Raw genomic sequence first — 25,211 nt, forward strand, 5'->3', positions numbered from 1 at the left:
GGATGAGTGAGCCATTTACTATCAATCAATCAGGTTTTCAGAAACATCACAGTGCAACAACTGATCTTGCTCTGGGTTGACAAAAAGCACTGTATGTGCCACTCAACTTCAGTAAGTCTTTCAACATTATCGATTTGAACATAATAACTGTAAAATTAAAAAACTTATGATTCTCTATTATGGGTTATAATAGTATCCACATTTAGCAGGTTTTCATCATAACATAAGGAAAATAATACAAACATCACTATAGGGGACAAAACAATAGTGCACCTCAAGGCAAACTATAACTTTAAAATTGGTGCAGAGAAAATCAAAACAGTAACTCACTTCACGTACCTTCGAACCCTGCTAACTACAAAACAGTGTTACAGAAGAAATAAATGGAAGAACACAAAAAAGATAATATATATTATTTTGCTTTACTGGAAGTATTAAAAAGCAAACTTATTTCAAAAATTTCAGAGATTTGCATATAAAACTCTTATCATACGTGCTCTGTCATAAGTTTATGAGGCATGGACATCGACACTGACAAAATCAGAAGGAGCATCTACATCTACATGATTACTCTGCAATTCACATTTAAGTGCTTGGCAGAGGGTTCATTGAACCACAATCATACTATCTCTCTACCATTCCACTCCCGAACAGCGCGGGAAAAACGAACACCTAAACATTTTTGTTTGAGCTCTGATTTCTCGTATTTTATTTTGATGGTCATTCCTACCTATGTAGGTTGGGATCAACAAAATATTTTCGCATTCGGAAGAGGAAGTTGGTGACTGAAATTTCGTAAATAGATCTCGCCGCGACGAAAAACTTCCATCCCAACTTGTGTATCATATCTGCCACACTCTCTCCCCTATTACGTGATAATACAAAATGAGCTGTCCTTTAAGAATCGTTAAAAGGAAAATTTTGAGGAGGATACTTGGCAGGATTCAAGTTAAGAATGCAGTGGACTGGAGAATATTAACAAACAAAGAAGTATTATGCCCTACAATGAAGTGCTAAAGAAACTGGTATAGGCATGCATATTCAAATATAGAAATATGTAAACAGGCAGAATACAGTGCTGTGGTTGGCAACACCTATATAAGACACCAAGTGTCTTGCGCAGTTGTTAGATCGGTTACTGCTTCTACAATGGCAGGTTATCAAGATTTAAGCGAGTTTGAACATGGTGTTATGGTCGACGCACAAGGGATAGGACACACCATCTCCAAGGTAATGATGAAGTTCGGATTTTCCTGATTTTCACAAGAGTACCGTGAATATCAAGAATCTGGTAAAACGACAAATCTCTGACATCGCTGTGGCCAGAAAAAGATCCTCCAAGAACAAGACCAATGATGACTGAAGAAATTCGTTCACTGTGACAGAAGTGCAACCCTTCTACAAATTGCTCTGCAGATATCAATACTGGGCCATCAACAAGTGTCAGTATGTGAAACATTCAATGAAATAACATTGATATGGGCTTTCGTGTACCCTCGACGACTGCACGATACAAAGCTTTACGCCTCACCAGAGCCTATCAACACTGCAATTGGACTGTTGACTGGAAACGTGTTGCCTTATCACATGAGTCTTGTTTCAAATTGTATTGAGAGGATGGACATGTATGGGTATGGAGACCTCCTCATGAATCCATGGACCCTGCATGTCCGCAAGGGACTGTTCAAGCTGGTGGAGGATCTGTTATGATGTGGAGCATGTGCAATTGGAGTGATATGGGACCTCTGATATGTCTAGATATGGCTAACAGGTGACACACACATACGCATCCTGTTTGATCATCTGCCCCCATTCATGTCCATTGTGGATTCTGATGGATTTGGGCAATTCCAGCAGGACAATGTGACACCCAAGTCCAGAACTGTTACTGAGTGGCTCTGGAAACACTCTTCTGAGTTTGAACACTTCTGCTGGCCCCTAACTCCCTGGACATGAACATTATTGAGCATAGCTGGGCTGCATTGCAACATGCTGTTCAGAAGAGATCTTCACCCCCTCATATTCTTACAAATTTATGGACAGCCCTGCAGGATTCATAGTTTCAATTCCCTCCAGCACTAATTTAGACATTAGTCGAGTCCATGCCATGTCGTGTCCAACACTTCTGTGTGCTCGTGGGGGGGCCTACACAATATTAGTCAGGTGTATCAGTTTCTTTGGCTCTTCGGCGTATATGGATAACCAGACATTCTCTATAAAATTAAAGCTAGGAGATTTCATTGTATTGGATATGCACTTTGAGCTCCATGGAGAAAGGACAAAGGACAACCCATCAAGTATGTACAGAATATCCTCAAGGAAAAAGATCTCTTGGAAGACCAAGACTATACTACTATGACAACAAAAGAGATGTGAAAATCTTAAATATGGTGAATTGGTAAATTAAATGCCAAGCAAAAGCTGGCAGAGCATTGTGACATTAGTAGCAAATAAGTTTTCATAGCTTGTGAAACTTGCAGCTGCTAATAATAATAACAGAAATGACACTTTTACCCTCTCACTCAACTATATGGTTGACCTTGACCATATCTGGATGTTAGATCATAAAATGTAAATGGCCCTATAAACAATATTACTGATCTTCAGGCTATTTATGACTGGGTCAGAAAACTGAGACTTCAGCTGAATCCTACCCAGTCACAAGCAACCCTTACACCTCAATAAACACTCATCAGCTTACATTTGTGAAAATTCCTTCCCCATGTCATTCTGAGGAACACAAAAACCATGTTTTAGTTTATATGTTAGATACCTTGGTGTACAACTGGACAAAAACTTGAACTCCAGTGAAAATAGATGCTGTGGGCTGGAAGGGACAGAGTGTTTCACATCACCATAAGTACTACTTCCAACACTGCACGACTATCTGGCCCTTTCTCAAACAGTTTAGCAGGTGTCGTATTGATTTTAGCTAACAATAAACTAAATAAGTGAAGGGTGGTCTTCGGAAAAAAATAATAATAAAGAAAATTGTTGCATTCATGCTGATATCTGTACTGTAATTAAAGGCACTGTAAATTTCAATCCCCATAACATATTTTCCAACTTTTTTATTCTTTAAGTAGTTTAGGGGCTTGACAAGATGTCATTGCCTCAATTACCAAGGTGCAACTATGCAATATTTTAAATGATTTAAGCAGCTCATCTACCCACTGTGTGTGCTTTTCTATCATCATCATCATCATCATCATCATCATCATCATCATCATCATCATCATCATCTTCTTTTTCCAGCTCCAGTTTCCCAGGAGTGCTTGCCATCCCCTTCTGTCTTCATACATAATCTGTTCCAGGACAACTTCCTATATGGGTCCTTTCTTTTCCACATCTGATCTTACAGTCTCTATCAAGTGTTTTCTTCATCTTCTCCATAGTCTTCTTCCTACAAGGTTTAGGTTGAAATATTTTTCGGCAGGTCTTTCACTGTTCGCTCTCATTATGTGCCCATACCACTAATGCCAGCATTTCTTTATGATACTGCTAAAAGTAACCTCAATACCAGCTACTTTCTATTCACCTCATTCCTGATTGTGTCCTTTCTAGTTTGATGCATAGTTCTAATGAATCTCATTTCTGTTGCCTGAATTCTGCTGAGGTCTTTGTTCACCAGGATACATGTTTGTAAACCATATGTAGGGATTGGTACAAAATAGGTGACGTATATGGTCACTTTTGCTTTCCGTCCCAGAGAAAATTTCTGATTTGACTGTAAAAATTGGTCAGCTTTCTGTGTCCTGCCAAGTACTTCCTGTTTAATGCAGAATCTGTTCTGAATTGAGGAAACACATGCAATCCTAAAGTAAAGCTCTTGTTAAATATTGAAAAATTTAAGTTCTGTTACATCATTCTGCTCCATCTGCTTCACGGACACGTACAATTTATTTTTCTTTAAAACATTTTTATTAACATCCTTCTCTTTCTGCTTCACAGACATGTATAGTTTGTTTCCTTTCTAAATATTTTACTGCATTACCTGTTTGTTTTAGTACTGATTATAAAACATGCCACTTTGTCTGCTTCATGGACATGTACACAATGTCCTCTTTTAAAAACTTGGATTAATGGTTCTGCTGTCTGCTTCGCAGATGTGTATAATTTTTTTATTCTTTTTAAATTTTGAGCATTAATGTTTCACTTGTGTACTTTGATAAGTTACTGAATGCACTGTTGGGTCTGCTTCACAGATGGGCACAATCTGCTGCCTTCAAAAATTTGTTTGCATTTATGGTTTCACTACATGCATCATACCTTAAGTGTCAGCTATCTGCTCCTGTCAATTATGCTGATACTTGTAATCGAAAGTTTTCCCGTTGTGGCAAATCGATTTTACTTGTTTTGATACTTGAAAGATGGGCCTCTGTTGTAAGTAAATAACTGTTTATTTTAAAAATTGTTTTGTTTATGCTCGGTGCATTGCTATTCCCACACCTTAGCTCCCCACCAGTTCATCAGCAGCCCCACATACTTGAGAAGGCTAATAAAACTGGGTTGCAGTAGATGCCACAATGGCTGCCTGTTACAAATGTTTTTCCTCGACATTTATCACCTTGCCAGCACACAGATCATCTCAAGCAAAATGAGGCTTAGCTTTTACCGATACAGCTCTTATGTTCTCCTTACTTTGTACATCATGTGCTCTTTAGCTTTGAAGGTAGCAGAAATCCTTTACTTCAACTACCTCATTGTCACCAATTTGGATGTTACATTTAATGCTAATCTCATTTCTGCTACTCCTCATTACTGTCGTCTTTCTTTGGTTTACTTTTAATCCATATTCTGTATGCTAAGAACTGTTCATTCTATTAAACAGATCGTATATTTCTTCTTTACTTCCACTGAGTATATCAATGCCATCACTGGATCTTATCATTGATGTCATTTCACCCTGAATTTTAATCCCACTCCTAAATCATACTTGGCTTGGAGATTTTCTGTTCTGCTCGTATTTGCTGCCAACAGAACAGTAACATGATCTTTGCTTAATTTGCCTGCATGACATTTTTCTTCTAGGAAAGTCAAAGTTTTGTCTGAGAGACATTTGTAAAAAAGTTCAAGATCATCTGCATTAAAAACACCATCTGGTTTGTAATCCTGAATGATCCTCTGCAATTCTGACTTCTACTGATCACAAATTTTTCTGTCTATACTGGCACTTTCCCCACTCAGCTGTTGCAAAATAATTTACCTTTTCTTTCAAAATAAGTCCACCAAAATTCATGTTATTGTTCCTCTGTTGTCAGAACCACTGCACTAAACACTCTTCTAAATCTGGAAACTCATCCTTTTGTCGTCATTTCCAATGTCCCTTCATCTGTGGTAATCACACAGTCTTCATTCTCAATTACTGTCGGCAGTGTGCTTGCCACAACCCCTGACTCTGCAACTATGTCTTTCTTTTTCTTCACTCCTGCTTTCACATCAGCAATTAACTTTTGCTTTTCAGCTACTGTCAGACATTTTAATGTAGAGCTCATGGCTGACACAGCTAACAATCGTAACAAACACTGCCTCAAATCACACCTGCCTGAAGGGTGAGGGAACTTCCACCACCACACAGATCTCACTGACACATCGATGCAAGGAGCAGAGGGACTGGGATTTCCCTATTTGCGTGCAATTTGAGACATGGACGTACCATATGAAAGACTTCAATATATAGAGGTGATTTTGATATAAAGAGTTTTTGTCCATAGAACTTCAATATATAGAGGTAAAATCTGCCCTTCTCGAACCTTCCAAAAACTTCGATGCAATGGCAGGTTTTCTTCACAGTATCAAGGTTTTGGGCTTCCAAGAGAAGAGTATGAAGAAAAAAGTTGATAGAGACAGGTCTTCGATGTATTGAGGTTTGACTGTATTTAATGCAATGAATTCCATTGCCTTCTGCATCCTCCTGCTGTTAATCACTGCTAATTCTTCTCCCTTTTATGGGCAGTTTTCTACCCCAAAGGCAAGAGGGTGTCCTAGATCTTTGTTTGCTCCTCTGCCCTCTTTTAAAAAGCCTTTGGCAGAACAAGGTTGGCTACTTATAATGGAAGTCTTTAGTGGTTATAGCTTATGATTTTTATTCTAAATTCAAGCAGTCACTGAGATCAAACCCAGGACTCGGGAAGATATGATTATGAGTTAAAGATCCTACCCCTAGCCCACATAAGAGATGAAATCAAGCTCCGAGTTTCAATTTTACTGTTCATCAAGAGATCTGCGATGAATGCATGTGGAGACTTTAGTGACAATTCAACCATCGCAGTGGAGTACTAGTTTTATGTCCCTATTTCATAAGATGCACAGATGAGGAAGAAAATGGGGTTAAACCAAGACACAGTGAATGGTATACCGTGTTCAAGATTAACATCAAAGTATTTATCCAGATGAGTATGCTGACAATAATGTTGATGCTTTACATCATTGGCATTTAAACTGTTAACTTTAATACGAGTACCAATACTGAAGCACGATTTAATTCCAGAAACTCCACCAATGTATCAGTCATTTCCTCAGACAATACTTCAAAAACTTTTGAGTGTGCTTGCACTGAAAACCACCTCTCTCTCTCTCTCTTTTTAGTATGGATGTGAGATAGTAATTCCTACCCAGAAACTTTTACAGATTACAAAAACAGAAAGTCTTCTGCAGAACAGACAGACTTATCAAGGAGAAACTGTTTCAGTTTGTTTCCAAATTTAACTTTGCTGTCTGTCAGACATTTTTATATAAGTGATCAAAAATGCTGACTGCAGCATTGTGCACCCCTCTTTGTGCTGAAGAAACATTAATGAGGAGTAATGAAAGCCATTTTCTCTTCTCGTATTACAATTATGTACATACTTGATGAGGGAATAAACGTGATGAGGGAATAAATATACTGTGAAGGAATAGTCAAAATGGCTAACTACTTAAACAAATGACTATACAATGATCATGGGTGAGCACTACATATTATTCTTATAGCACATTTTTGAGAAAAGAAGACATTTTTCCTGAAAGATGAGTTACCCCTGAAGATCATTCTTTATGACATTATTGAATGAAAATATTCAAAATGTCAACCAACTGATTTCTCTCTCCCCAAGATCTACAATTATTTGAAATGCAAATATTGCTGATCTAAGTTGTTTTAGAAGTTCCAAAATGTATTCTTTCCACTTTAAATTCTCATCACTATGGATACATAAAAATTTTAGAGTTTCCAGTTTCCACCTTGTCTATTATTCCCTTACCATGTGTTACACTTATCATTGTTGTCGTACCTCCAGTTGTGCCCAACTGAATATGTTGTAATGTTTGAGAAGTTTTTCATGGAAAACAGCAGTCTGGCAAAAAGTACTTTAAAAATGGCCACAAACAGTCTTGACAGCAAAAACATTTATTCTGATGGTAACCAGTTTTGGTCAGTTTTTTACCTTTCTCAGATCTCCATACTGAAATATGAACACACATCGTACAATGAATTTAGAGGGACATCTGATAACAGTGGTAACATGTAAGATTGTAAGATACATCATATATAACATTATAAAAATATATTTTACACGTTACTACTATTATCAGACATCCCTCTAAATCCATTCCATGTTGATATTTCGGTATGAGGGTCTGAGGCGGGTGAAAAACCGACAAAGTGGTTATCATCAAAATAAATGTTTTTGTGGACGAGACTGTTTGTGTCCATTTTTAATAAATATGTTGTCTGTTTTTGAAACTGAGGAAAGATTGTTCACAGGAAACCACTTGATAATACTTTTAAGATTTCTATTTACTATTTCTTCTGTTGCTGTACATACATTTGAACTGATTACAATATGCTTGTTGCATATTAAGACGAAATGTTGTTTCATATATATGAAACAATGGTGGCCCTGAGACAGAGCTTTGTGGAATGCAATAATTTATTTCTCCCCAGTCAGAATAATATCTCCTGCTTACATTGGTTGACTTATTAATTACAACTTTTTGCATTATTTTGGTTATTGGCTATACGATCAATTTCATAAAACATAAATTTATCTAGGAGAATATTGTGATTAACACAGTCAAGTGCCTTAGATACATTACATAAAATACCAACTGACACTATTTCATTATTTAATGCTTGTAACATTAAGTCAGTGAATGTGTAAATGGAATTCTCTGTTGAGCAATTCTTCCAAAATCAAAACTGTGGTTTAGTGCAGATATTATTGCTGCTCAGGTGGGTTCTGGAATACCTAACCTTCTCAAAAATTCTGGTGAATAGGCGTTTCATGCTGGCATATTTTAACCTCTTCACAACGATACCCTACATTAGGGATGCATCACACATTTCAGACAAGACTGCACTTATTATATGGGAACACATCTTTAGTACCCTCCTGAAAGCAACATTGAATCCAGGTGAGCTATTTTTGAAAGAATACATGATTTTCTTAATTTCAGAACAAGAAGTTGGTTAGACATTCATTAACTGAATTTTATGCGAGTTGCTTTATCAATACACTGCTTTGAATCATCTCTGTAACTGCTTGTCCTTATATTTTCTACATTTAAGAAATTATTAAATGTATCTGCCACCGGTGACCTATCATTTATAGCCCTTCCATTTAAATCAATAGTGAAATTGTCTTGTTTTGTGGCCTGTTGCCATTTTACTACATTCCATACAGACTTACCTGTTGTCAGACTTACTGATTTGTGACATAGTGTGCATGTTTATTGGCTTTTTAATATTCTAGTAATTTTGAGTAAGTTTTGTGGTGTGGAATTACTGTGGGATCTTTAGTTGTTCTCGCTAACAGATACATTTCCCTTTTTCTTTCATAAAATACTTTAATCCCTTTCATGATTCATGATTTGTTAAATGGCTGTTCAAGGTCTTCTCTGATCAGTTTATTTGGAAAGCTATTTTTAAATAATGATATGAATTTATGAATCTATCGTGGATGAGATTAAATTTTATGGTGTATGTAAGGCAGCATTTGGTTCATTATAAATTTCATCCCAGGTCATCTCTTGTAAACTATTCTTAAAAAACATTTGTCTTAAAGTCATTAGTTATTCTAACTGATTTCTACTGAGTAATATCTATCTATACTGTCACACACTATATTATTTATCATCACTAACTGTGCATCATGATCGGATGAAGCATTTGATACTGGGTATACAGTTATTTTCTTGCTTTGAACTTCATCAAAGAAAAGATTAGCAATTAGTTTTTTGAATGAAAACAGTCTCAGTGGCAAAACTATTTTTATTAATAACAATTCCACATCAGATAACATATCAAAAACAAAGATTCCAAGACTTACCAAGCGGGAAAGTGCCGGTAGATAGGCACAATGAATAAAACACACACACACACACACACACACACACACACACACACACACACACACACACACACACACAGAATTTCTAGGTTTCGCAACCGGCGGTTGCTTCTTCAGAAAAGAGGGAAGGAGAGGGAAAGACAAAAGGATAAGGGTTTTAAGGGAGAGGGTAAGGAGTCATTAATATTAAAAACAAAACAAAAATCTTTGTTTTTAATATATTTTTCCCATGTGGAAGTTTCTTTCTATTCGTGTGTGTGTGTGAACTTCACTCATGTAAAAATGTAGTAAGATAAGCTTCATTTGTCAACTGCTGCTGAAGGGTATTAAATAAAGTAAGACGCAAGTGGATGTAACATCTGATCATCAAATGTCTTACCAGATGCGTGAAGGATCTTTGCAGGAATTAAAAGTGGAATGTAAAATTAACACAATTACTGGTGGGTGGCAGAAGAAATGGGAATCTAAAATATGTAAAGTACTAGACCAGTCAGGTACATTATGTGTACTAAAGCATGCTCAGTGTGGTGTACACAGCACAGAGCCATGCATACATGTGATCAGCTACATAGGTCTGCCAAACAGAAGAACAGAACCAACTGTGAGGTATGCTGCTGGATGTGCCGCACTTGTATCATGGACAAAGGCTTTATGGCACAAAGGCTCAAATGTAACAGATTGCACTAATTGCATTGCTTAATGTCAACCATCTGAAAACTTATTAGATATATGTGAGACCACTTAAAATGAGAACAAATCACATTACTGTTACAACTCGTGGTTAATTTAACTTTTCTACTTTTATTTCCCACTTGGGTCCTTCAAGTATCTGATAAGACAGTGGATGTTATATCCAGACACTTCTGATTCTTATTTAATGCCCTTCAGTGGCAACTAAAGGATTAAGCTTATCCTACTAAACTTTTATGTGAGTTTTTGCATATATTAGTGTCCCTTTTACATGTGGCTGCACAGCTCAGAACCCTGTTCATTCTATTTACTGGTTTGTCATATTAGTTTTTGTTCTATTGTCTCCAGATAGTCTGATGATGCCTTACAAGTACGAAGCACATAATTGTTACTAATAAAAAAAATTTCAACTGAGATTGTTTTTGTTCAAAAGTATTTGTTGGGATTGAAGAAGAGAAACCAGGATAGGAAAGTGTTCGCTACCACAGAGGTCGTCGTGGATCCTCCAACTGAGGTATGGAAGAAGACCTGGGCCACCAAGAGAGAGGTCAATGGCCGAGTATGTGCCATGAGTCAAGCTAAAATATGTGGGAGCACCAGTGTTAAGGAAGCAAAGTCCTGCTGTGCCAAGAGAGCCTCAACGTTCCTACCCTGGCCTGAGATCTGGGTCCCACCCCATAAAGGCTGGTCGGCATTAAAGTCCCCCAAAAGGAGGAATGGCAGGGGGAGCTGGGTGAACAAGGCAACGAGATCAGCAAGAGGGACAACCTCATCCGGGGGAAGGTAGAGGGAACAGACAGTAACCTCCATTCCTGCCCGGATTCTAACAGCCACAGCCTCAAGAGCCGTGTGAAGTGGCACTGCGGCACTACGAACAGTGGCAAGAACATAAACACAGACACCGCCAGACACCCAGTCGTATTCTACGTGGTTCTTATAGTAACCCCAGTAGCCACAGAGGTCTGCCGAACAGGAAACCAGGTTTCCTGTAGGGCCAGACAAGTGGCAGAGAAGCGGCAACTCAGCAAAGTGGTGGAAAAACCACGGCAATTCCACTGAAGGATAAGGGTATCCGATTGTGAAGACATGAAAGAACCTGGGGGAGGGGGGATAGGTTACGCCTTAGAAGCGCTCGCCACCACCGATTGGGAAGTAGCCTGATCAACTTCCATAGGAGCTGCAGGTCGAGCAACATCTAACTCCTGAGGGGATGCTAGATGCTCCACATCATCTTCAGGTGCAGTGGTGAACTGCTTTTCTGTCTCTATGTTCTTCTCCTTTTGCTTTTTCTTCTTTTTGGTAGGGTCCTGTTTGTCCTTTGGTTTATCAGGCTGGGTGGGCTTTTCAAACCAAGGCTCATGGACCAAGGAAGACCTGGAAGCCCTACGGCCCTCAGGTGGTGGCTGTTCCAGCCACTGGCTGACATCTGGAGGGGCAGTAACCATGGAAGGGAGGGCACCAAGCAATCCCTTCCGCACGAGGGGAGTCGGAGGAGGCGGACACTTCTCCAGCTCAGAGGTGGGGACTGAAGTCCCCAAAGAAGGAGGGGTTGTTACTCCCAATGTTGATAACCGGGGATTAACGTAAGAGGGTGTTCCCACAACTAGCTGGGGGGGCAGGAATAGACGGCCGGGCTGGAGGGACCACAAAAAGTGGCTGATCTTGGGGGCTCATCGCCAGGGATGGCAACATCGAAGCTGCAGCAGCAAACGTTGATGAAATACGCACAAGGTGAAGTCGGTCGTACTTGCGTTTAGCCTCTGTGTAAGTGAGCCTGTCCAAGGTCTTATACTCCATAATCTTCCGTTCTTTTTGATAAACCACGCAGTCTGACGAGCAAGGTGAATGTTTCTGTCGGCTGCTGACACAAACGGGGGTGGCGAACGCGGGACATTGGGGTGGGAGGCACGTCCACAATCCCGATAGGAAGGGTTGGCGTCACATCTCGATGACATATGCCCAAACCTCCAGCACTTAAAGCAGTGCATGGGAGGAGGGACGTAAGGCTTAACATCACATCGATATAGCATCACTTTGACCTTTTCGGGCAGGGTGTCTCCCTCGAAAGCCAAGATGAAGGTGCCGGTGGCGACCCTACTATCTTTAGGTCCCCTGAAGACGCGTCAAACAAAGTGGACAACACAGTGTTCCAGATTTGCACGGAGCTCGTCGTAAAACTGCAAAAACAGGTCACGATGAAAAATAAGTCCCTGAACCATGCTGAGGCTCTTATGAGGCTTAATGGAGACTGCAACATCACCGAGCTTGTCACAAACACGCAATGCCCGTGACTGTGCTGGGGATGCTGTCTGTATGAGGACTGCTCCAGACCTCATTTTAGATAGGCCCTCAACTTCTCCAAACTGTTCTTCAAATTTTCCACAAAAAACTGAGGCTTTGTGGTCAGAAATGAGTCCCCATCTGTTCGGCTGCAAATCATAAATCAAGGAGAATACGTCGCACCAGGTAATTTTGACTGCTATTCCTACCCTGGTGTGGACAGGGAAGGGAATGATTGGGGGTCATACTGTAAAGCATTGAACTTTCCTTTATTAGGAACTCGTGCTTGCGCACTATTCGGATTTCATTTCATGGTGGTCCCACGATCAGCTAGGGGAAGGAACGTCCACCCAGACAGAGTCCCGCTTGCCTGGGTAAGCCTAATACAAACAGGAGCGGCAGGTTCCCCAGAGGTCGCCGGCTAGCAACTGTTCTACCTCAACAGCCACGCGTCTCCTCGGCGCACAGCACACCTTGAGATTTAAGTTTTTTTATACAGGTTTATACCATCCTCGCGACCCAGGCAGTTAAGCCATGATCCCCGGGCTCTGTACCGTACAACGTTCCACTGTCGCGCCTTACGGTGGTTGTTGAAGCACGCTCAGAGCTTATGGTATTGAGGACTGGTGGCGCTTCCCAGTCCCCAGCTCAGGGACCCTGGGATCGCCAAGCCCGTACCCAGCAACTAAATACTGAGCCTCCTGAGGGGGGAAATCCTGGACACATACTTCAGGAAATGGTGCCTCCGCCTAAACCCCCAGAAAACTGTTACTTCAGTATTCCACCTACAGAACAGACACTCTGACTATAAACCAGAAGTTAAACTCTGAGGCCAAACCTTGAAGTACTGCAGCACACCAAAGTACCTCGGGATAACACTCGATAGGTCCCTAACTTTCCCACAACATCTCTCCAACGTGGCCGCAAAAGTGAAGATCAGTAATAATATCAGTAAGAAGCTTGCTGGTACCTCCTGGGGTTGCAGTGCTCAAACCCTAAGATCACCTGCTTTGCACTATCATACTCTGTCGCTGAATACTGTTGTCCAACTTTCATGAACGGTGCTTACTATAGCAAGACAGATGCGCAACTCAACCAGACAATAAGACTTATCACAGGTTGCATACGTAGCACTCAAACTGCATGGCTACCAGTTTTAAGTAACATCCAACCTCCAGCTCTACGAAGATCAGATGCTCTCCTGAAGAAACATTCAGAAGAACTCCCAGCTACCTGTACACAGCGATATATTAATAGCAGAACATCAGCGTCTGAAGTCAAGAAAACCACCTTGGCGAACTGCATGACATATTGAAGCCTCTGACTGCAACATCAATGAAGTATGGAGAAGTCAGTGGGGAGAATCGTCAGTGTTCAACGGTCATCTGGTTGAAAAGCCTTCCGTGTGAGTTCCAGGTTTCACACTCCCCAGATGGCATTGGAGAACCATCAACCGCATCCGAACAGGAAAAGTGAACTGCGGATATCTAAAGCACAAATGGAGCTGGGCAACATCTCCAGATTGTGACTGTGGAGCTGCCCTGCAAACAATTAATCACATTGTTGGTGAATGCCCGAAATGAGCCTTTGGGGGATAAACATCCACCGTCATCACCTGAAGGGCTCAACTGGACTTAGAAATCTAAGAACTTATGTAATGTGTAGGTACTTTAGCATAATACTTTGAACATTTGATTCTGTACATGTATTTTGCTTGTCATTTCTTACACTGTAAACTCTTAAAATTATGTATTTGATCCAAGTTCTGAATCATCATATGATAAACTTCTGTATGCTGATAGCTACAAAATCTACTTGTTTCAATGCTTTTGAACTTGGGTTCTGTCTTAATTACAACAACAATTCTTTTTCCCATATTAGTTCTACATGAATGAAATGTTTGTTTTATATTTAACTTCTCGAATCCTGTAGTTATATGGTGCCCAGGTAGGCACAGGACCCCTCTATCTTTTCAGACAAGAAACTCTTCTACCTTATTCCTCAATACTCTAATATTCTGATGAAATAAGCCAACATTTTTCTGTTTATTCTTGAGCATTTTGTGCAGCTCTTCTGTTATTTTAGTTTATTTAGCAACAGGGTGCCAAATCCCAATCCTAAGCTAAAAATGGTACCCTCAGACACCAGTAACCACAGGAATTTTGCTTTGGGTGAAGCTGGCTTCCTGTACACACTCTGCAAGAAGCTCAAGCAACCTGCCTTTCCCTCTCTAGGACATGTCTAGAACATCACCATCTTCCAATTGTAGCAACAGGCACACTACTCTTATGAGAATTCATTTCAGTTAGCAGCAGTCTGCTCAACTCAGTGGTCACATGGCTCACAGTAGTGTTAACCCACAACCAGTCATGGTGGCATTAAGACCTCCACAAAATTCACACTTGTGTGCATGATTTCTACTTCAATTTCATCCAGGTCACCACTAATCCTGTAATTTCTGCCTTTAGCCACACTGTTCCCTATTTCACCTACTACCAAAGTCTTTGCACTAATTCCCTATGTCCTCTGTCACTTAGCTACACAATACTTGTTATTTGGTACCCTATTTATTTATTTATTTATTGCAATATATAGTCCGTAGATCCAATTCTGCGTGTTAACTCATGGATGCAGAAGGAGTCAAAAACATTTAGTTCATTATTACATTAGTTTACATAACGACAATAAACAAACATTAATAATAAAAGTTAGAAACCAAATCGGTAGGATAAAATTACACTCAAAAGCAGAGTTCCAGATAAAACATTCTGATTTTGTCCAAGAAATTTTTTTACAGATCACCAATTAATCTGATTAGCACAGCAAGATATATTGAGGCAGGAATATACAATAGTATTTGGGAAATAAAACTAGCCATCTCTGCTATAGAATTCTTCTAGAGAATAGAAGCTTTTTTCAAGCAAGAACTCCTTCAGCTTATTTTTAAGCAGTACTTTTTTATCTCGTAGACACTTTATATTACTTGGAAGTGCATTGAAGATTTTTGTGCTTGTGTATTTCACACCTTTTTGCACCAGGGACAGATTTTTCAGGTCACAGTGCATGTCACATTGCCTCCTTGTGTTATGCTGATGGTACATTTAATTTGTTTCATGTTTCATATTGAGAAGGATTGTGAAGCATGAATGCCATGGTTGAAAAGATATATTGTGAAGTAGTGGTTAGGATCCTTATTTGCTTAAAAAGATTGCGACATGAGATTCTTGGATACACTCCACACACAATTTGGACAACCTTTTTCTGACTTGTGAAAACCTTTTTCGATAGTGGTGAATTGTCCCAGAAGATTATTCCATAACACATAAGTGAATGAAACGAATGGCAAATGTTGCTGAGCTGAGCGTTTTTCAGGGTTTGGTGGATGTGTTGTTCCCAGTTAAGCCTGATTTCAAACAATCTGCTCCCCGGCTCTCAAGTATAATGTTTATTTCCTGTGGACTTTTGTGACCAGAATGGAAATGAATATAATTAGTTTTGCTTAGGTTTATTGATAAAGAATTTACTGTGAACCAGTTCAGAACATCCTGAAGTAAATGGCTGGCACTTAATTCTAGATCAGAGAGTATCTTACTATCACAATACTTCTGTCATCTGTAAACATTGTAAAGCTGCTTGCTCTGTTTGAGGACAATGGTATATTTGAGGACACTGATATATATATATATATATATATATGACGATGTAAATAAAACAGAAAGAAACTTCCACATGGGAAAAATATATTAAAAACAAAGATTCCAAGACTTACCAAGCGGGAAAGCGCCGGCAGACAGGCACATGAACAAAACACACAAACACACACACAGAATTACGAGCTTTCGCAACTGGCAGTTGCTTCGTCAGGAAAGACCGCCAGTTGCGAAAGCTCAAATTTTGTGTGCATGTGTGTGTGTGTTTGTGTGTCTATCAACCTGCCTGCGCTTTTGTTCGGTAAGTCACATCATCTTTGTTTTTAGATATATTTTTCCCACGTGGAATGTTTCCCTCCCTCCCTCTCTCTCTCTCTCCCCCTCTCTCTATATATATATGTCTGTTGTGTCTGCTTGTGTCTGTGTATGTATGGATATGTGTGTGTGTGTGTGTGTGTGTGTGTGTGTGTGTGTGTGTGTGTGTGTGTGTGTGCGCGCGTGCGTGTGCGCGAGCGCGTGCGAGTATATGCCTATCCTTTTTTCCCCCTAAGGTAAGTCTTTCCGCTCCCAGGATTGGAATGACTCCTTACCCTCTCCCTTAAAACCTACATCCCTACATCCTTTCATCTTTCCTTTTCCTTCCCTCTTTCCTGACGAAGCAGCCGCCGGTTGCGAAAGCTCGAAATTCTGTGTGTGTGTTTGTGTGTTTTATTCATTGTGCCTATCTACCGGAGCTTTCCCGCTTGGTAAGTCTTGGAATCGTTGTTTTTCCCCAGTCAAACTCTACTCCTCCTATGTGACTATTGTTAGCATCTAGCACTGTTTTCTGTTGTCTGCCCTGTAGGTAGGATTTGAGCCAGTTGCCCATATTTCCTCGGAGTCCATAGTGGCATGCTTTCTCTGTAAGTATTCTATGACTAACACAAAGGCTTTAGACAGATTGCAAAATATGCTCACAGGCAATGTCTTTTTGTTGAGGCATTCCAAAGTGTTATTCGTAAACTAAAATATTGCTTCGGTTGTGGAGATACCTTCTCGGAATCCAAACTCGTTTTTACTAATTATTGCACGTTTTTCTACATGAGCGACTATTCTGGCATACATTAGCTTTTTGAGAACTTTAGAAAATGTAGTCAAAAGAGAGAGAGGCTGATAGTTTGTAACATTTGAGGCATTGCCTCTTTTGTAGAAGGGCTTTACAATAGCATATTTCATCCTTTCAGGGAAGATACCTTGTTTGAGAGAGACATTGAATATATGAGCTCTGACTTCACTGAACTTGTTGCAGCAGGCTTTTAGCAATTTGCTAGAAATTTCATCAACACCAGCTGAATTTTTTGCTTTTAAAGAAATAATGGTTTTTCTTACTTCCTGTACTGTTATAGAGGTTACATATATCTGCTCTATGGAATTTGGGAAATGACCTTTCAGTATTTTTAATGCTTCTTCTATTCCTAATTTGTCTCATACCATCTGCCCTACATCCCTGCTATTGTTACTACCTAGCAGCAAGACTCTTCTTCCCTTTCTCTTTTGGTATCTATCTACACTCAGTTTCTTTTCTAAAAGTCTGCTACACCCTACTGTGACCTGCAACTGTATGAGGCCCTTCCCCTCCTATTTCAGGTAATAAGTCAAAACTTATCAGATACTGTAAGCTCAAATATAATTGAGGAAGCTGAAGAGCTGTTTCCCTTTTGCCTGTTCCTAGTTCTCTTAGTCTTCCCCCAACCCCACCCCCCTCCCACTACAATTGCCCCAACCGAACACTAACCCACAATCTTCACGTACCACCTGTTGGACTACCCTGCACCAACATCCACACTTATCACACATTGCAACACAGCTTAAACACTTAAAAACAGAACCAAGTCCCTTAACACACTTTATACTGCATGAATTATTGTTTACAAGCCACAAAAATTAGGTCTACAGGTTAGAGCTTCAGATCTTTGATATCATGTAAAAATATATAGAAAACATCAAACTAACAACAACGTCAGGAGACAAGAACAATCGCATTCCCGTGAAGAGTGTTGCAGCCCACGCCCTAGTCGATGGACCCTGTGTATTTCTTGGATGTTCCCTTAATTTTAGTTTGGACATAAACAATACCTTCTCACATGGAAATGGGTGGTTCACTGTTGCCATAGTAATAGGTGGTAGCGGAACTGCAGTATCTGCTAATTAACTTATTCATAATAAAATGTAAGTTTTCATTACTACATATCACAAGTGTCACTTGATATTAGACAATGTTTACTATCGTCAAAATATAGCCTACTATGTGGATGCAATTTATGTGATAATTTAAATACAGAACTTCAGATTAAGGAATCTTCAACTGCTCACATGCAGGATATAACGGAACAAACTTGTGTATAAAGCATGCTTCAAACAATCATTTTTCCCTATGAACACTGTCTATGTATCGCTATTAACACAGATGTACCTACAACAGGCATCAGTGCGACCAGCCTCTATACAACTGGAAGGTATGTGGATATTGAACGTTCATTATGGTATTAAAACACCTCATATTTCATAATAATTTAATTCCCTCTTCCTTCATTTGTCTCCATTGACATCTATGGCTTGTCTGCAAATGAGCTGTCTCAGCCCTTGAGTATATGTCCTGTTTCTCCCCCATCACTGTGGGTTCATACAATTTGTATTGGAAAACACAACTACAGTTACTTTTATAGTTTGTTTACTCAGTTGTGGAACTGGTGCTCTGAGCACTGTCTTCTGATCTTTTTAGTTAATATAGTAGTTAACACTAAGAAATGCCTTACATAAAATTATTTCACAAGAAAGTATAAGCATGAACTGATTAATCATCTAGTTTCAGACAGAGCAAAATTACAACTTCACTGACACACAGGACAAAACTTTCTTTAATTGGATTCATTTGGGGGAAGAGACCAAACAGTGAGGTCATTAGTCTCGTCAGATTATGGAAGGACGGGGAAGGAAGTCAGCCATGCCCTGTGAAAGGAACCATCCTGGCATTTGCCTGAAACGATTTACGGAAATCATGGAAAACCTAAATCAGGATGGCTGGACGCTGGATTGAACTGTCATCATCCTGAATGCGAGCCCAGTGTGCTAACCACTGTGACACCTCGCTCGGTAAAACTTCCTCTAACTGTTCCATACGCCTATTTGAAAAATCACACACAACAGAAATATACTACACTGAAAGAAAACAGGAAAATTAGTGTTAGACATCCCATCCCCAATTATGTCATTAGAAATGTACAGGTAATTCAGTTACTGCAATGAAGGGAAGGAAATAGAGCATGTCATCCTTAAAGGCTCTTTAGAAACATGAACAACATAAATTTGGATAGCCAAATGGGGATCTGAATTCCAGTTCTCTCAAATGCAAGCCTAGTGCATTACCCACTGTATCACTTCACAAGTAATTTTACATTGGTTGGTGACAAACAGATGTGACCCCCCATACTGTTAATACTGAGATGTGTTCTTATGTTCTGTAGGACATGTCAAGTGACAATATGCTTTCCCCTGGAGTTGTAAAACTTATCAATTCTTTGAATGGTGAAGATTTTATACACTGGCGAAGAACTCCCCACCACTTTACTAAACAAAATCCAGCAAAAAACAATGTGTTTTAGAAAGATATTTGGTGTGTGGCAATGTGTACACTGCATATTTTCATATTACAAAAGTTGAACTACAAATTCCAGCGAATAGAACATGGTGGCTTCCAAAGCATTGAAATTGAATTTACACTGTGTGATATGCTTCTGTCAACCAATCACAGCTCACGTCACATGATGGCACCAGACACTGACAACATATATTCAGAGCATATGTTTTTAGGCAACAGCAACAACACTTAAGTAGTGTGAACAATGGTTTAAATTAATACACACACCATATAGCTACAAGAACAGCTAAGCTTTCACACATATAAAACAGAAATGTGTCTGTAAAACTTTAAATAATGGCATAAATGGCTGATCTGGGCTCAAAATATTCTAAGTGGCCGATCCTCAAAGTGTTAAGTTTTGAATGAGAGTCAAACTCTCAGCAGTTTAAGAAATTAATCACACATTGTCCCACATAGCAAAATTCACCTTACGTAAAAGGAAATTTACTTTGAAAGTAATGCTTCTCGAACCATCATTTGCAATATTTTCCCCGGCAGACACTTGTATGTGCACTAAGTTTTGCTATCGTAAATGACACATTTCCTTTGCAACTAAAGTTTTATTTTGGTGTTATTCTCACATTTATGTTTTATCACTGCAGTATTATTCTGCAGTAGAGGTCTAAAGTAAAATTCTTTGTTGGAGCATCAGCTCTTACCAGTCAAAACTATAAAAATGTAACTGAAAACTAAATGTAAAACAATGAAAAATTCCTGGAATTTTACAAAATTCGAGGGTTTTTCCTGGAAGACTAATTCCCGTGTTTTTTTCCAGATGTCCCAGTTGTCTTGTGGTGTCTACACCCTGTTACATACATGTTTTTAAACAACAATGTACAGGTTTTCTGTTAAAACTGACTGTGAGAATGAAAATGCTATGTTTTTTTCTGCTGTGAGTGTGTTACATATAATTGTATACACAACAATGTGCTGTTTCATTTTCTTCCTCGCTGTTAGTTTTCAAAGAAGACAGACAAGTTTTATTTATGACTTATCAACTTATAATTAGAATACTATTATGGAATCTGAATTTGCAATAACAATAAACAGGGCTCAAGACCAGAAATAGGGGGAGAAGTAGATGGACAAAGAAAAGGGGGGGGAGGTGAAATGGACATAGCTGGAGAAGGAGATGGGGAGGGGGGGGGGTGGAAGACAAGATGGGCAGAAAGAGGGTGGAGAAGGAGATTAGTACACGTATCCAGTTTCTGTACATATTTAGCAATTTTGAAGCACTGGCAGGTACACTAGTCAATAAATACAACTGTGAACCAGGTACACAGATGAAATAAATCCTCCAAATTGTGTATCATAGCTTCTTTTCTCAAAAACTAATAAAAGCTACAAATTAATATGAAGGCTTAACTAATTTTGAAGCCACGGAGCAATGAAATAAGTTGGCAGAGAAAATTACCCCAGTAAATTCAAGTCTGAGCAAGAGAAGCAATTTGAGTCTTGAACATACCTCAGGCAGTATTTGATTCTTCAACTGTTCCAAAGTAAACATGTGAAAGTAGTGCTTGAAATGCTTCAACAGAACCAACCGAATCTGTGCATCACGCACACAGAATATCTGTACTAGCTGTGGTACGATATATTGTCTGTACATATTTGGTGACAGGAGACCATTCCCTCCATTCTCTGCACAAAGACACATGAAAGAGTGGTAAGCTCCACTGTGTACCAAGAATATAAAACTATTTAAATGACACTTCAGTGAAATAAAAGGTAACCACAACTGAGTAAAATAGTTTTCACAGGAAAGTGTCACCGATATCACACATTTCCCAGAAACATTCTGCTTCATTAACACTATAGTGTAAAAATAGCACATTGCAGATACCTGAATAGAAAAGTCAATAAACATCAGCAACAGTTGCTGCAGGAGACGGAGGGGGGGGGGGGGGAGGCGAGGAGACGGGGGGCCGAGGATACGGGGCGGGGGGGGTGTCAGACGGGGGGGAGGGGGGTAGATTTCATCCACTAAAACCTCAAAACCACCTTGTTGCTGTTGACAACTGATAACATCCAAGACTGTTTATGTGCTAAATTGTGTCTTACAAGCTTATGACATCTACATACAGGGGCAGGTAATAATATGGAAATATCGGCAACACAACACACTACCAGGTCTATTATGGTGCATGAAAACTGTTGGCTTTCAGATCAGCTTCCAGTAGACTCAGTTTTGATGACTACAGGTCCTTTATGGTGTTCGAGGGAATCTTATACCATTCTTCATACAAAATAGTGGCATGTTCAGGTAATGATGATGGAGGTGGATAGTGATCATGCTCACTTCTCTCCAAAGTAGACAACAAGAGCTCAATAATACTGAGATCTGGTGACTAGTGGGCACTGAAGACGTGACTTTATGTTCAAGCATTCTTGTCGTGTTTCCATATTTCTGCCCAACCCCGTCTTAGTGCTCTACAAATCTACAGATTATGTGAGGAAAGGTAAAATGATAGTTTGTGTGCCTCTAAACAAGCTGTTAGTCTAATTGTATCTTCATAGGATCACTAAATAGGAGGCTGAAGTGCAACCACAGTTAAACCCTAGAAGCTGGTTCTTGAAATTTTCAAAGCAACTTTTGGGAGAGAAAATGCCTTTCTTTAACTGTCTGCCAGTTAAGATTTTTCCATCATTGCCGTTACACTTTCATGCCAGTCCAACTAGCCTGTGACAATTTGTTTCATTCTTCTTTGGAGAGCTCCTATTCCCTCTATTAGGATAACCTATAGACAGGGGCATGACAATGTACTGAAAATTCTAACACTAAAGGTAATGCAAAGTAAGTTGTTTTTGCAAAATAATGCAAATTTGCCAAATTTATGAGACATCACAAAATTTGTAATTGTTCCTTCTCAAAATGTCATATATCTGAGTATGGCAGTTTACTAATATTCATAATTGATAGTTATTGAATGTCAATTGAATTTTGGCTTCTAATCGCCTGAAGGTTGAGATTCATGTGTACAGGTAATCTTAAAATTACAGTTCATTTCCCACGTAATGAACTTTGGATTGACAAAGAAAACAACACCAAAACTGGCAAGAAAAAAAACACTGATTTGGCAAGAAAACACTGATTTGGCAAAAACTACCAACAAATATGGAAAAAACAATCCGGATTTTGGCAAAAATAACACTCACTTTGGCACAAAAACGAATTTGAAAACAGTAGCAAAAAGGAACACCAAATTTGGTAAAATGTAACACCAAATTTTGACATATTTTTTTTTTCCTATCACTACCTACAGACCCTCTATCTACATCTATATACCATACTCTGCAACCCACCATATCACATATGGTGGAGGATACCTTTTACCACTACCAGTCATTTCCTTTTCTGTTCCACTTCCAAACGGAGTGAGGGATAAATGACTGTCTATAGGCCTCCATACGGACCCTAATCTCTCTGATCTTGTCTTTGCAGTCCATACATGAAATGTATGCTGGCAGCAGAAGAATCATGCAACAGTCAGATACAAACGCTGGTTATCTAAAATTTCTCAACAGTGATTTGTAAAAAGAACACCATCTTCCCCTACAAGGAAGAACACACAAAGCATCTCCGTAATTCATGTGTTGATCAGACCTACTTAAAATAAATCTAGCAACAAGGTTCTGAATTGCTTTGATGTCTTCCTTTAATCCAACCTGGTGGGGATCCAAAATATTCTAGTTGTACTCAAGAATTGGCTGTGCTAGTGTTCTGTATGCAGTCTCCTTTATAGATGAGCTATACTTTCCAAAAATTCTTCCAATAAACTAAAGTCAACCAGGTGCCTTCCCTAACTCTGTCTTGTGTGTTCATTCCATTTCCAATGTTATGAAATGCTACTAGACAACTAATCAGCTTGACTGTGCCAAGCCACAAATCACTAACACTGTATTTGAACATTAGAGGATGGTTTTTTCCTGCTCTTCTGCATTAACTTATGTTATTATTGTGGTCTTCAGTCCTGAGACTGGTTTGATGATGCTCTCTATGCTATTCTACCCTGTGCAAGCTGCTTCATCTCCCAGTACCTACTGCAACCTACAGCCTTCTGCATCTGCATAGTGTATTCATCTCTTGGTCTCCCTCTACGATTTTTACCCTCTACGCTGCCCTCCAATACTAAATCCCTTGATGCCTCAGAACATGTCCTACCAACTGATCCCTTCATCTAGTCAAGTTGTGCCACAAATTTCTCTTCTCCACAATTCTATTCAATACCTCCTCATTCGTTATGTGGTCTACCCACCAAACTTATACATCTCTGTATTAAGGGCAAGCTGCCATTCATGGCATCATACAGAAATTTCGTCCAAGTCTTCTCACAGTCACACAATGACAATACTTTCCTGCTCACCTCATGTGTCAGATTATTTACGTATGTAGAGAACAAGAGGGATCTCATCACACTTCCCTGGGGCAATCCTGGCAATACCCTCGTGACTGATGAACACTTGCTGTCTAGTACAATTTACTTGGTTTTCTTACTTAAAGGCACTGTTAAGTTATTCACATCTCTGGAAACCTATTCCATATGCTCAAACCTTTGTTAACAGATTGCAGTAAGGCACCGTGTCAAACATTTCCAGGAAATCTACAAACATGCAATTCGCCTGTTACCTTTCATCCATGGTTCCCAGGATATCAAGTGAGAAAGGGGGAAAGGGGGAAAGCTGTACTCTGCCTTTCAATTTTTAGTCCAGTTGCAGGTCTGATTAGATACTGCATACAAATGTATTTTCTTAAGTAACTGTTGGTGTGGTACTGTAACAACAGATTTATGCAAATCTGGAAGCCCGCAACTCCACCAGAAAACCTGTACCCATTGTTCTTAAGATATTGTGTGTAGAAAGTGCAAGTCAAGTTCCACAATAGTTGTGGTTTTGAAGTCAATATTTCTTTCCAACGAGAAAGAAATTCAGTTCCAATAAGGACATTTTGTTTGAATTCAGAACATGTTCCAGAATTTTGCAACAACAAATGGTGTCTCATCTACAACAGTATTTCTATGAATTGGATCTACTGCATTTTATGCAGATGACTTTAGCCAGAGCTGTTTTGGAATTGGTTGGGAACTGTTCTCTACTGGAGAGAACTGCTCTGAATTTTCCATGGAATATATCACACCAGTCATAGCAAGCAGTTTCAGTAATATGAATATGACCGTCACTACACCAGTAGAAGTAATGCCCACCATAAAATCTTTTTTTTTTTTAATTAAAAATGTTTCTCATTATGACAAAATTTCAACAAAATTACTTAAAGAGTGTGCCTTCTGAGTTTCGTAATATATTATTTTATTTGTGTAGCTAGTAATTTATCAGTGGATCATTTCCTGAATAGTTTAAACATGCTGATATTAAGCCTTTGTTTAAGAAAGAAGATTAAGAAATACCTTTAGATTTCCCTTCAATTTCACTTTTTCCAGCATTCTCAAAAATTTTAGAAAAGGCAATGTTACAACTGGCCTCATAAACATGACAACAAATACAATGTCCAGTCACATTAATGTGGCCATCTGTCAAAAAGCCTGAACAATCACCTTTTGCAATGCAGACCACTGCAAGACATGCATG

The 25,211-nt window shown here is 39.3% G+C and overlaps 1 protein-coding gene across 3 annotated transcripts in view; it reads right to left on the reverse strand.

Moving 5' to 3' along the window:
* Positions 1-25,211, reverse strand: part of LOC126298098 (protein-associating with the carboxyl-terminal domain of ezrin) — a 106,458-nt gene that overhangs the window by 19,248 nt on the left and 61,999 nt on the right. For all 3 annotated transcript variants that reach the window (XM_049989417.1, XM_049989419.1, XM_049989418.1), the window contains exon 8: positions 21,094-21,269. In XM_049989417.1, the coding sequence (XP_049845374.1) occupies positions 21,094-21,269 (176 nt within the window). The remainder of the gene's footprint in view (positions 1-21,093; positions 21,270-25,211) is intronic.

The sequence above is a fragment of the Schistocerca gregaria genome, chromosome X (assembly GCF_023897955.1).
Source record: "Schistocerca gregaria isolate iqSchGreg1 chromosome X, iqSchGreg1.2, whole genome shotgun sequence".
NCBI classification, from domain to species: Eukaryota; Metazoa; Arthropoda; class Insecta; order Orthoptera; family Acrididae; genus Schistocerca; species Schistocerca gregaria.